Source organism: Lactuca sativa, chromosome 2 (genome assembly GCF_002870075.4).
Source record: "Lactuca sativa cultivar Salinas chromosome 2, Lsat_Salinas_v11, whole genome shotgun sequence".
NCBI classification, from domain to species: Eukaryota; Viridiplantae; Streptophyta; class Magnoliopsida; order Asterales; family Asteraceae; genus Lactuca; species Lactuca sativa.
Window position 1 is genome coordinate 124,568,116 of NC_056624.2, and position 13,645 is coordinate 124,581,760.

The window sequence follows — 13,645 nt, forward strand, 5'->3', positions numbered from 1 at the left end:
CCACCTACTTGATCGTGTTTTTAAGCTGTCTATCACCACTGTCAAAAGTATCCCTCATAACTGTCGTATGGCTTTCTCTCAGGCTTTGAAAGCAGCCCTTTCCAAGGTGGTTGCTCATCGCGGATCCGTTGAAGCGTAGGTTGCTTTGTTAATTTTTCCTAGGTGTACTCTTCAGTTGTTCAGTCCCAAGAATAGGCAAGAAAGTAGGTCTAGCAACAGGAAGTCTTTGCAACATCGTAATATCTTGAGCGCGTTAGCTACTTGGGGGACTGAAGACGGTATTGCCAAGCTAGTTAAAAACTTAGTTGACAATGCAAGACTAGAGCAACAAGATAAAAAAGGAGAGTATATTCAAGAGAAAAGAACACCGGGCAGCACCAATTTCAGACAATGTCTTCGTAAGGTTGCCGATGGACATTTTACAGCAGCAGTGAAAGTTTTATGTTCTTCGGGGGTTGCTTCATTTGGAGGTGATACCACGAAGGCATTGGAGGATAAGCATTCATACAAGCCACCGCCTTCAATGCCCAACACCATATTTTCAGAACCTCCCCTGGTAGTGAATGTTGACAATGTCCTTGGGGGAATTAAATCCTTCCCTAAAGGTACCTCGTGTGGGAGGGACGGGTTGAGAGCTCAACACGTTTTAGATGCCCTTTGTGGAGAAGGTTCGTCTATAGCTAAAGACCTCCTACGTGCTATTACTTCTGTGGTTAATCTATGGCTAGAGGGAAAAGGCCCTTCGAGCTTGGCAGAATTTGTTGCTTCTGCTCCTCTCACGCCGCTCCTAAAACCTGACAAGGGAATACGACCTATTGTAGTAGGTACTATATGGAGACGTTTGGTTTCCAAGTTGGCCATGAAAGGGGTTGGTAAAACAACTATTCCATCCTTACAACTTTGCAAAGCATGACTCTTGTTTTCTATAATTAATATTGCTAACTTGCAATACTTTCCTTAATAATCATACAATCATAACATTTATGCTCCCACTATCTTGATGATTATTATAAAACATAACACTTATGCTCCCACTAGCTTCGACATGTATTCATAAACATCTTAACTTTCAAAAAAACAATGCTTATTGAATTTCTTAAGTTTATGTTTCTAATACTTAGTGCTTTGATAATCCTTTATCAATGCTTCTTGAACTTATACACCTTTGTCTTCGATAGTTCATGTGTGTGTCTAAACAATTAAGACTAATTGCCAAACCTCACAATTCAAATTATGGAAAGGGATACCGTAACCATAATCGAATTCGAGAATGCAATTTTGCAATCACTATCTTCTTAAAATCTTTCTTAGTGAAAGCATTTCCTCACAATCATTTTCATGAAGGAGGAAATCTTATGACACTTAGATTTAAATGGTGTATGTGTTCCTATCCATGTGAATTTGTTAAAACCAAAGTTTACGACAAATTCAAACTCATATGGACCGAACTTTCTTAATCTTGATTTCTTGCCTTATGGTAGCACAGCTGCCCACCATGTCTTCCAAGTAGTTAAGCAGCTCACCCTTTCCTATCAATGTACCTTTCATTGATTAAGGTGCTTTGCCTCTTATGCGTTCAAAATGAGAACTCATAGAACTCACATGCATAATTAACTCGATTGGATTGACACAGAAACAAAATAATGTCAACTCGATAGGTTGTAAACCTCAACTCGTGTGCTAGTGATGATTGATAAGGTTTATTTGATTTGTTCTTGAAACCTTTCAAGACCATTAAAACTCCCACTTACTCCTTGACATATAAGATTCTCTTGTCAAAACATTTCTTGACAAACAAATATTCAAGAGTTAGTGTAGTTTTTATCAAAACACTTCATAAATTGGTCTTAGTTGGTCTTTGTCTTATCCAAGACATCACAACTTTCCATATTTGATGAATGTTATAAACCTTTAATACTTTTCACTCAATGTCACAATCTTAACTTTAAGACTTGTTATTGGAACGAAGTATGATTGACTTCTTGATTTAACCATTTCTTCAATCCTTGATTCCTCTTCTTAAACATACAATTGTACTAAGACTTCACTTAGAGGATCAATTGAGATATGGTTCTTAATCATTAATACCTATCATAAAGCATAAAAGCTACTCTCCCTTCTTCTTAGAATGGAGAAACTTTTATCTTTCTGCCTACTTGATTCTTCTTATTCGTTCTGCTATTGATCTAAACCCTTTAATCAATTCAGAATTACACTTAATCTTGTAAGTATAATCATATTTACTAAGCCTTTAGTAAATCATGACGAATATCTTTGTTACTCTTATGGTGGACTTTGATCAATACACAACTTTGTGTACTCGATCTCCTAGTCCTTCACTTGACACTTTGTCAACGAATTAGTCTAATTTCCAAATATGAAATTTCTCATTCATCGTGCAACCAAGTTGCATGATTCCAAATTTATGTCCAATTGAAACTTGGGCGATGAGAAACTCTCCCTATCTGGTAAATTCTCGACTTTCCATAAATAACATAATAAGAACCAAATCCATTACTGCTAATAATAGAAACATTTTAACATCAATTTTTCATACACGCCATTGTAAGGATAAATAAATAAGATTTAAAATCAAAATTTATTTTATTGCCGAAAAATTTGTCCTTACAATGCAACTCATTGAAAAACTTATGCTAATACATCTTTCTTAGCAATCTAATTCTAACTCTAAGTAGTAGCTCAAGAATCTAATCTTCAAGAAATGCGATCGAAATCCATTCCTTCACGGTTAGATTCTGCTCACTTCTTCCCTTAAGCTTCCTTTCTTTTCTTCGATCCTACAAAACATCAATTGTAATCTTATCACATTATGTATTAAGAATCTGGAATGAAGCTTAAAAGAGTTAGTCAATGGATTTTACCTAAATTAGAGCCATACGTTTCGACTCTCCCATCTCTTAGATCTCTTAGGTAAATAGGGCAGCTTTGTCTCCAATGCCCCTTCTCTTAGCAATAAAAGCAAATCGACTCTTTTGGAACAGGACATGGAACTACTTCATACATCGTCTTTCTCTTATGATCAAACTTTTCGATCATTGCATGTCTTTCGTTGCCATTGTCTACATCCATTGAGCTCTTGAAGGCAGATTCACCAATCAACTTTGCTTTTCTTTTGCGCCAAACCATTGCTGATTCAGTAGCAATAAGCATATAGGTGAGATCTATAAGGGTCACGTCGCGGTTCATCATATAATACTCTCTTATGAACTCACTATATGAGTTAGGAAGTGACTGAAGAACCCAATCAACAGCCATTTCCTCACAGACAACGGATCCCAACATTCTTAACCTATCAATGTGTGACTTCATCCCTAGGACGTGTGCATACACGGACTTTCCTTCTTTATGTTTGCTTGCCAAAAGGGCTTGAGTGATCTTGAACTTTTCAAGCCTTTGAACTTGTGGGTTAGGGAGAATAATTGGAGGAGGTAGAGGAAGTGAAGCATGATTTCTTGTTCCTCAATCAAATCGTGGAATATCATCTTCATGTGGAATGCTTGTTCCACGGGATTTGAGAAGACCATAGTTGTCGAACTTTGACATCTACAAAACGGGAGAAAACGAATTCAAGTTAGTTGATAGATTGAGTCCTTAGTAAATCACCCAAATGAAATACTAAGGCTAGGACCCAACACAATATTCCACAACTTGGGAGAGGGATGCCGTAACCCTAATTGCAGAATATTTGAAGGTAAGTGAATGACGATTCACTAATTTCCACCACGAAAAACGAAAAAGAAATTTAAGTTTTAAATCTATGAAAACTCCTAGATCCTTTGAGATTCATTGAACATTTCAATGGCATGTTTATATCTCGATATGCCCCTCTTGTTTGTGACTGGGATGCCGAGGATCACAAAACGGGTGTGAATAACCATGCAAACTTACATGGTGCCCTCACATGTTACAGTCACCTATTCGATGTGCCGGTAAACCACACACGCTCCACCGAACTATGACAAACATTGAGTCACCCTTTGCTACCTTTGCTTAGAACCATTTAGTGTGCCGGTAAACCACACACGCTCCACTAACGTCTTCGCAAGGGTACAAAGTGTAATTTCATGGAATTGCATCAATTCACTTTTGCCTAAGTAACTAAGATTGGGAATTTTATAAAAACGTTTAGTTACTTTAATAATTCATTATACTTATAATGGAAGGTTTCGTCCTATCCTACCCGTTCGGCTAACGACCCTCCACTAGTCAAGAGTGCGGTGGGTAAGAGTGGATACCCATTCAATCGCCATTTTATAGGCAATTTCCTTAAACACCCCTTATAGACCAGCTTCGTGAATGAGGCCTACTAACGATAAGACTAACTTTTACTCATACATATATATAATGTTAGACTTTTAATGTTATATATGTAGTATAGGGTATATTTTACACTTTTAAAATATTAGGTGGTCTAATTTAACAATTATACTTTTAATTCAATTAAATTTTAAACCTAAACTGTTATGGATTTATTAAATCTCTTTTAATTATACACCTTAATTAATTAATAAAACCATAAGGATGTGATTTAAACTTTTTCAAAACTATACTAGAGTTTTAGAATTTAACATTCCTAATTAAACTTTTAATCAACTTTTAAATTCCAAAACTTGAGGGAAAGTTTTGAAACATTTCAACACATTAGGGTTTAGAATTTAAATATACATCAAAATTAAACCATTTAATCAAAATTTAAATTCCAAAACTTGAGGGCAAGTTTTGAAACCTTTTTCAAAACATTAGGGTTTCAACTATTTAAATTTCAAAACAACAAAACTTTTGGGTTCAAATTTAAACTATAAAACCTTAAGGGCAAAATATGAAACTTTTCATAACAACAAGGATTAAATAACAAATAATTCAAATTAACATTTAATCACATAATTATCCATATTTGATTTATTTAATGATTTCTTGCAAAACAATTTATCAATTTAGTCAAAATAATTAATCAATTATCACATAAGGAAACAATTATCTTATTAATTAATAAATATCTTCAATTAGATCAAAAATATAGTCAAATGTATCATATAATCGGATTAATATTGATCTAACATGATAAGGTAACTATCCATAAGCAAAAACAGCAAGAAATCGCGAAATACCCTCCATCTGACGAGTTGACTCGCCGAGTCAGGCTTGGACTCGTCGAGTCTGCATGGACTCGGCGAGTCCAGCCTCCAGAATCCAAAAAATCGAATTTTCCAGTTATACAATGCATCAATACAATTGAAACCAACCTGGCTCTGATACCACTGATGGGTTTTGGTCATAAGACATCCTATGTGCTCATACAAACCCTAATGCTTGGATCTAGGTTTCTCTATTGTACATGCTTTGAATCCAAGACTATATACCCTAATTCTAGCATATGGAAATCAATATTAACATATAACTAGGTTTAAGATATTACCTTGATTGTTATATAGTAATAACAATCCCAATTCCTCCTTGAATTGACTTTGGAAGGCTTAGAGTCACAAGTGTCACTCCTCTAATGGCTTACAAACACCATAAGCAAGTGGAGAAGGTATAAGGAGAGAGGGGAGGTATTGAATTTGTTTCTAGGACCTCTTGGGAAGGCTTTAGACGAATTCATGAGCCTTGGGGTCTTTATATAGGGTTAGGATTAGGGTTTCAGTCCTTATCATTATCTAGTTACTTGCCCATCAAGCAACCATAAGATAAGCCTTGAAAATCCCTATCTTTTGGACCTTGGACGATTTTAAGGATATCCTTATCCTTGAATTCGTCCATCCTTTAACAAGGATAACCATTGCCCTATTTTGTAACTATCACATAATTACAATTCAGCCCCTCTAGTTTAACTAATTACACTTGATCACAAAATTAATTCTTAATTAATTATTGACCAATATTAATTAAACAAATATGATTTCTTCTTTAATATATTATTCTTATAACATATTAATAAATCATAATAACCTCTCTCTTTATTTATTTCTCCAATCAAGTTGCTTTGGTGAAGGCAACCCAAAAGGACCATGGACCGTCGGGTCAAGTACATACCAAAATAGTTATGGACTTAGACACTAATCCAACAGAAATGACCAAATATCTCAATGATTTTCAGTTCGGAGTCGGGGTGTCGGGTGGCGCTGAGGCCATTTTACATAGCGCCAATAGGTTGTTGAGTGAGCGCCACGATGACAAATCTCTCTCCATGCTTACCGTGGACTTCTCTAATGCCTTTAACCTTGTTGACAGATCCGCATTACTTCATCAGGTCAGATTGAGGTGTCCCTCTATTTCCTTGTGGGTAGAATTCCTTTATGGTCAAGCAGCAAGGTTATATCTAGGCAACACACATATTCGGTCTTCTACTGGGGTTCAGCAAGGAGACCCCTTAGGACCACTTCTCTGTGCCATTATGTTGCACTCGCTCTTGCATAAGATTAGAGACAATTGCAAGCTTCTTCTCCATGCATGGTACTTGGATGATGGCACACTTATCGGAGATTCAGAGGAGGTGGCCAAAGCATTGGACATCATTACGGTGATTGGCCCAAAATTGGGCCTTCAGTTGAATATCAAGAAAACCGAGCTCTTTTGGCCCTCGTGTGATGGTAGGAAGTTTCAGGAGGGGCTATTTCGGCGGACATCGGGAGGCCGCCTTTGGGGGTGAAACTTCTTAGGGGAGCTGTTAGTAGAGATGCTAGTTTCATTCGCAGCTTAGCCATAAAGAGAGTCAAAAACGCTGTGAATTTGATGCGCCTTCTTCCATAATTGTCTAACCCCCAGAGTGAGCTCCTTCTTCTTCGGTCTTGTATGGGTATTGCTAAGCTTTTCTTTGGGTTGAGGACGTGCCAACCCGTTCACATGGAGGAGGCGGCAATATTCTTTGACAATGGATTGCGTGCGGCGATTAAGGACATTGTGGTTTGTGGGGGCCTTTTCTTTGGTGGCATACAATGGCAAATTGCTTCCTTACCCATTAGGTTTGGGGGGTTTGGGTTTATACTCGGCAGTAGAGGCTACCTCCTATGCTTTTGTTGCCTCAAGGGCCTAATCTTGGGTATTGCAAGACCACATCTTACGGGATAGCGGTATACATGGTATGGATTCTGATTATGATTGTGCCTTAGCATCCCTTCGCAACAAGCTTTCAGATTTTGACCTTAACAATTTTACTACTAAAGACACCGCCCCCCCCCCCCCCCTAAATCCCAGAATACACTAGCGAGTTCCCTTTTTCATAAAATTATCCAAGATATGGAAGTGCATCTCGACATGACGGCTCGGCAGAAAGCGGTTTTCCAGTGCTTACATGCACCACATGCTCAAGATTTTCTTCTAGCTATCCCTATAGATGGGTTTGGCCAACACATGTCTCCCGTGGAGTATCGTACTATTCTCAAATATCGACTCATGATTCCCATATTCCCAGCTAACGAGATATGTCCTGTGCGTCGCAAGGCATGTTTGGACTCTTTTGGAGAGCATGCAGTTCATTGTAAAGAACTCCCGGGGTTCAAATACAGACACGATATGGTTAGGGGTGTTTTGTTTGACATATTTAAGTGTGTTGGGGTTTCCACTAAGAAAGAGGCACCTGTTAATTTCTTAACTGACCCAACAGAAGGAAGGTCAACCCTCAGACCGGCTGACATTTTGATTTCTGGATGGGTCGGAGGGAAACACGCATGTGTGGATTTTACAGGGGTGTCCCCTCTCGTGGGCCTGAGGGCTGGGGGTTTCATGGCGGGACATGCTACTTTTAAAGCAGCTACAGGCAAAGTCACCAAACATGAGAAATCGTGCATGAAAAATCAACACGTGTTCATATCATTTGCATTTGATATGTTTGGTTTCCTCGCATCGGATGCGGTAGAGCTCCTTAAAAGAGTACAACGAATCATGCATAGTAATGTTATATCTCCTAGATCTTCGGATGTAGTCTTTAAAAGAATTAGTTTTACCATTCAAAAAGGTATAGCGGCACAGCTTGTTGCCCGCTTGCGATCTCACTCATTGTACGATGACAATTAACATATTGGGAATTTTAATAGTTGATTAAAAAAAACTAAAAAAAAATGATGATCTATATGATTTTATTGATGATATAGATAAGAGTAGAGAAACAAAGTCGTTTTGGTCAATTCCTTCACCAAGATACATTTTAGATTCCATTTTCATAAAAGAACCATCAATTGCACTCAAACCAACACCTACTATCATAAATATGTTCTTACAAAGCAAAAAAAATATATGAGGATGTTAAATGTGACAAATGAACGAATCATCCGAGAAATGAATGGATTGTCTGATAAAGAAACGAATCAAATACCAAAGGAACGGATCATACAAAAGGGGGTTTAGAGCATCTGGAAGAGATATGGAACACTTGGGAATGATATGGAGTAATAAGGGGACATTGTTGTGTCATCTGATAAAGTGTTGGGCCAAGAAGGATGCTATTGTGCCAAGGACATTCCTTCTTGCGCCATGAAGAAGCCTTGTTGCGCCAAGTAGGTTCTTGTTTTGTCAAGATCGCCTGTTTTCCTAACAGAGGATATCATTAGGATTGAAATGGGCTCAAGAGGTATTTGACATTAAAAGGCTATATTAGCTAAAATGTTAATTTGTTCCAAATTCAAATATTAGAGAATAAGCAAAAATGCATACAAACCCAAATATATCCCAACCATTGTCAAGCGAATAAAAATGTGTTGGCCTATTTATTAAAGAATGTAATGGCTAATAGTAGTAAGAGGGTATTAGGTGGGAGTGATATTATTTGTGATATGATTGATTCAAAATAGACATTTCCCACGCTCAACCTTGACGTGTGAAGTGTGGGGCATTAAAACTTTCGCATGGGTTGCCGAAAAACTCATTCACGCAACTTTCCATGTATTGTCATAAACCGCAAATGAAGGCACCATAACACATATCAAGATAGATGCCCAAAGTCAGTTTAAATTGTTCTTATTTGGAATTCGTTATCACATTATTTGTTTTGTAAGTCATGTCATTTTTAGATTAAAAAATTTGTTATGAGCTTACAATGAGTACTCGTTACAAAAACAATGGCACTTGAGAGTGAAATACTTGGAACATTGTTCCTAGTGATAGTTATGGATGGACAGAACTGAATATTGTTACTAGAAATAGGTGATTGGATTGATCGTATTAGGCATGTAAAATGGGCAAGATTTTCCTAGGGGGCAAGAAGACATAGACATGTGTATATTTATTTTTGGAATATTTTGTTAGATGTTCTAACTTTGTATTTTGTTCCACGAAAACTTATATTATATTGCAATAATTGTTACATTACTTAAGAAATAACTATATAATAACTAATTGTATTATTAGGAGTCTAGAAATAATAGCAGACTAGGTGTGAGATCCGTGTATTACACGGGTTAATTTAAAAAAAAAAAAAAAGATTAAACATTAAGTTAAAGTGTAAACAAAAAATATTTTTTAATGTACAACTTTAAAATAAGAAAGAAAGAAACGTATTTATTGCAATTTAATATGATATATATTATATTTAATACTTTATATATAAGTATATGATTTTAATTTTAAAAAATAAGACAAATCAAAAATTGACAAGTGGATAATATTTATTTCAAAAATACTACAAAATAATAAGTGTCAAAACTCATAAGAGATTGACATGTAACAAAAAAAATATTTTTTTTATTAAGGAGGATATAATGATTTTTTTTGCCGTCAATAAAACTTTGCATAATCCTAATAACATTTTTAAGACGTTCACCTATTCAAGAAATCCATAATTGTCTGATGTCTATATTGGCATTAGATTTCATTTGTTCCTAAACTTTTATTTATTTCTTAACTAGGTTAAAACCCGTAGAACCCATGGGTGTTGATTTTGAATTGAATTTAAAAATTAATTATTTAATAAAATAATATTTCATTAATTCTGATAACTTATGAATTGTAATATTGCATTTTTCAATAATTTTTTTATTTGTAAGTATTTAATTACAAAGTAAATGGGAAGTATTTAATTAGGAATGAAGATTTTTAAAACTCTTATTTTTGATGCATGATTCTTGTTGGACATATGCAGATGATGCATTATGAATGTGTGTAATGAAATTAACATAAATACAACAATACGTAATTATAAAAAAATACAACAATATGATGGATTAAGTGTGATTTGCTAAAAATGAATAAAATATGGTACAAAAAGATGGCTACAAATTTCGAAAAACTTCCTTATAAACAACATTGAAAGTTTTATTTGTGAGTTTGTCATCTTTATCTAAAATTAATAATTCTAATCCCTCTCTGCCCTGAACTCTAGATAAGGCAACATACAATTGGAAATAATCCATGACTGTCTCCGGCCTCTAAGATATATATTTTAATAAATTAAAAAAAAAGTAAATGTTTTTTGATTTTAAGATATGAATAATATACCGCTTCATGTATCTTTTTCAACTCGTATGCACTTATATTTAACAGCCTCTTTGCTTCCCTATCAAAAAGAGTCAATCCAATGGTTCCAGTACAATCTTGTACGTTGATTGGAATTATATACCTAAAACATTAAAATTATGTCATTGTTAGTTTTCTTTACAGATTGATAAAATTAATAGAAAAAAATATGTGTTTACTTTATAACTATCTGAATTTCAGATTTTTTGCAATGTGCATTTGTACACCCGACAACAATATTTTCTGAAATTTTTTCAGGGTCGGTATATGAATGATTGGCTTTGGGAACAGGGGTTATTTTTTTCCACATTTGTTGCATGCTGCATAATACCATGGTAGATTCAGCCTTATATTAACAATGGAAGAAACTAATAAAAACTTCATTTCCTGTATCAAATTAAATGTAAAAGTTATTAAAATAAATTATGCGAAAATAAAATGTAAAACATATCAAATAATGCAATATACCTTAATTGGTTCGGTGATCTCACAAAGTGTTTTTAATGGAAAATTGTCATTAAAGTCATCTGTATATGAAGAAGAGTAGCTTTAAAGTGTAGTTATGCTTTTTTCAGTTATACCGAAATTGTCATGACATTTCAATCTGTGATGTTTAAATTAAATTCAAAAATATTAGGATTTGTGTTATTTTAAGTTAAAATACATTATAAAAAAAATAAAAAACAATTGGAAACTAACTTATTTTTAAACTCATTTATTTCATAAATGTCAGAATTTATGAACAATTTCGTTACTTCAAAATGACTTTTAGCTTCACCAATACCTGTAAAAAATGTATACCCAATTAATAAAAAGTATATAAAAACAATAATTATAAACATGTATATATAAAGAGTGAATACAAACCATTCCAAATGTTTAGCTTCAAAAACTGCATCACGATAACAGCACAATTAACCGTCGGGTTATTTTTTAGGTATTCTGACATTTGATATGTTTGACTTCCAAAAATAGTAACTTTCAGATGTACAGAACTATAAAAACCAAAAAATCATATATTAATATTAATTTGTGATTAATTAAAGATAATAAATAAATTAAAAAATATAATCTCACTCTAGGTTGCTAAGAGTGAGTTTTATATAATGTTTGGATTCTACTGGATTTGAAATTTCAAGAGGGCTGAATGACACAATCTGTCCAATAACATCTACACAAGAGATAACACAAGATAAACTATTGCATTAATATCATAATATTTAAATAATAAAATGTATAACCAAGAACGCAACTGATAAAAAATGATTTGAATAAAATTTTATAACTAACCAAAGAATGTGTCTCTTGGGCATGTTTGTTCTATGATAGAATTAAAATCAACAAACATAAATCCATTGACCGGACCCGAGAAATCATCACATTTTTTTAGGATGCTTTTCCAATCCAAAGTTAAGGTTTGTTTATGACTTGTATAACTAAAACCATTAGTAACAGCAGCCATATTGGCTTTTATAACTATATAACTTTCATCTTCCTTTAAAAGATGACGAAATCTGGAGAAATTCTGATTGAAGACACGAGCATGGTATTGTGTACCCTTTTAAAAAAAAATTAAGAATTATTATTTTGTTGAAACATGTGTAATATTGAATGATGAATAAAAAATATATGAAATACAACAAACCTCCTCGTCCATCATGATCATTTCAATTGAACAGACTTTATTATTTCTGACAAAGTTCCAAATTTTAAGCACCCGAACCTTGATATGTGATTTTTTTATCTATCTGGTCAATGTTATTTAGGTAAACTTTATTTCCTATATTCATTTTCTGCAAGAAAATTTAAACCATATAGAATTGTAAGGAAAAATAACAACATTCAAGAATGTACAGAACATCCTAACTAACAACTAAAACAGAAAAATTATAAATCAGCACATGACAAAAACCATTAATTCATATGAAATATTTTTTTAGATTCAATAAATCTTTTTATAATAAAATGGAATACAAACAAAAACCAATAATTCATATGAAATAATTTTTTAGATTGAATAAAACTTTTTATAATAAAATGGAACATAAATATAAATTGCCCCGCTTCTGTTTTACTTTTTAATTATTTGATTGCATTTTTTTTGTTAATTTTTTCCGGATTTATTTTCCCTGATTTAACTAATGGCATTTTCGGATTTACAATTTGAAAAAAGATGGCATTTTCCCTAAATTAAAAATCACACCAAAACAATATATTTAACATGTAGATATATTTAAATATAAAATTAACATGTAAACGACAATTATACCGACAATGCCCCTGCAACTTACTAATAAATAACATAACAATTAGTAATGGTAATGTAGATATCTTGAATTTGTACTGCTAAATGCTCATTTATTCATCTACATTCATACGTAAATAGACAAAGTAATAATAATTGACATCATAAATTAGGTTTACAGTAACAATAAAAGTAAATGTAACAGCAAAATAAAAAAAAAAAAACATATTGTAATAGTTAAAGCTTCAGATCTGAAGAAGATTATTTATTTTTTTTTTAAAGAAAATGAAGTTCTCATGTTCATTAGTTTTTTTGTCTTCATCTACATTCATACGTAAATAGACAAATTAATAATAAGTGACATCATAAATTAGGTTTACAGTAACAGCAAACCAAAGTAAATGTAACAACAAAACAAAAAAAAAACATTATGTAATAGTTAAAGCTTCAGATCTGAAGCAGAGTATTTTTTTTTAAAGAAAATCAAGTTCTCATGTTCATTAGTTTTTTCGTCTTTTTAACTGAAAGGTAGAAGAAGATGATGATTAAGAAGAATTAGGAAAAAGAAGAAGAAGAAGAAGAAGAAGATCACTCATATAATTAGGGATGAGCATGGGAACCGGGTACCCGCTTTTGGAACCGGAACTGCCGGTTCTGGAACTGGAACTGCCTTAAGCGGTTCCGGTTCCGGTTCCTAAAGTTATGGAACCGCCTTAAGCGGTTTCGGTTCCAATTCTCATTTTTTAGGAACCACTACCCGCTGGGTACCCGCCGAATTCCAATTCTCATATATATATATATATATATATATATATATATATATATATATATATATATATTAGTATTTCATATAAATATGTGTGTGTTGCTTAGACCGGTTTAGAATATATTGGTATGATTTTGTCCCTCTTTTATCTGAATTGATTCGATTTA

General features: G+C 33.6%; 1 protein-coding gene across 1 annotated transcript; it reads right to left on the reverse strand.

The window, feature by feature from the left end:
- Window positions 1-10,223: 10,223 nt before the first annotated feature.
- On the reverse strand, window positions 10,224-12,124 carry LOC111898675 (uncharacterized). The gene is made up of 10 exons (XM_023894571.2): window positions 12,113-12,124; window positions 11,758-12,025; window positions 11,545-11,638; window positions 11,335-11,462; window positions 11,167-11,251; window positions 11,049-11,071; window positions 10,936-10,994; window positions 10,799-10,854; window positions 10,450-10,570; window positions 10,224-10,379 (listed from the first exon to the last, which is right to left on the reverse strand). The coding sequence occupies exons 1-10, from the start codon at window positions 12,122-12,124 to the stop codon at window positions 10,224-10,226; spliced, it is 1,002 nt and encodes a 333-aa protein (XP_023750339.2).
- Between the last annotated feature and the right edge of the window lie 1,521 nt (window positions 12,125-13,645).

Excerpts from the sequence above, each read along its gene's own strand:
- LOC111898675 (XM_023894571.2), bottom strand. Across the intron at positions 11,639-11,757 it reads CCCAAGAGACACATTCTTTG|ATGTTATTGGACAGATTGTG; the intron begins GTTAGTTATAAA and ends TCTCTTGTGTAG. Across the intron at positions 10,380-10,449 it reads TGAAAAAGATACATGAAGCG|AGGCCGGAGACAGTCATGGA; the intron begins GTATATTATTCA and ends TATATATCTTAG.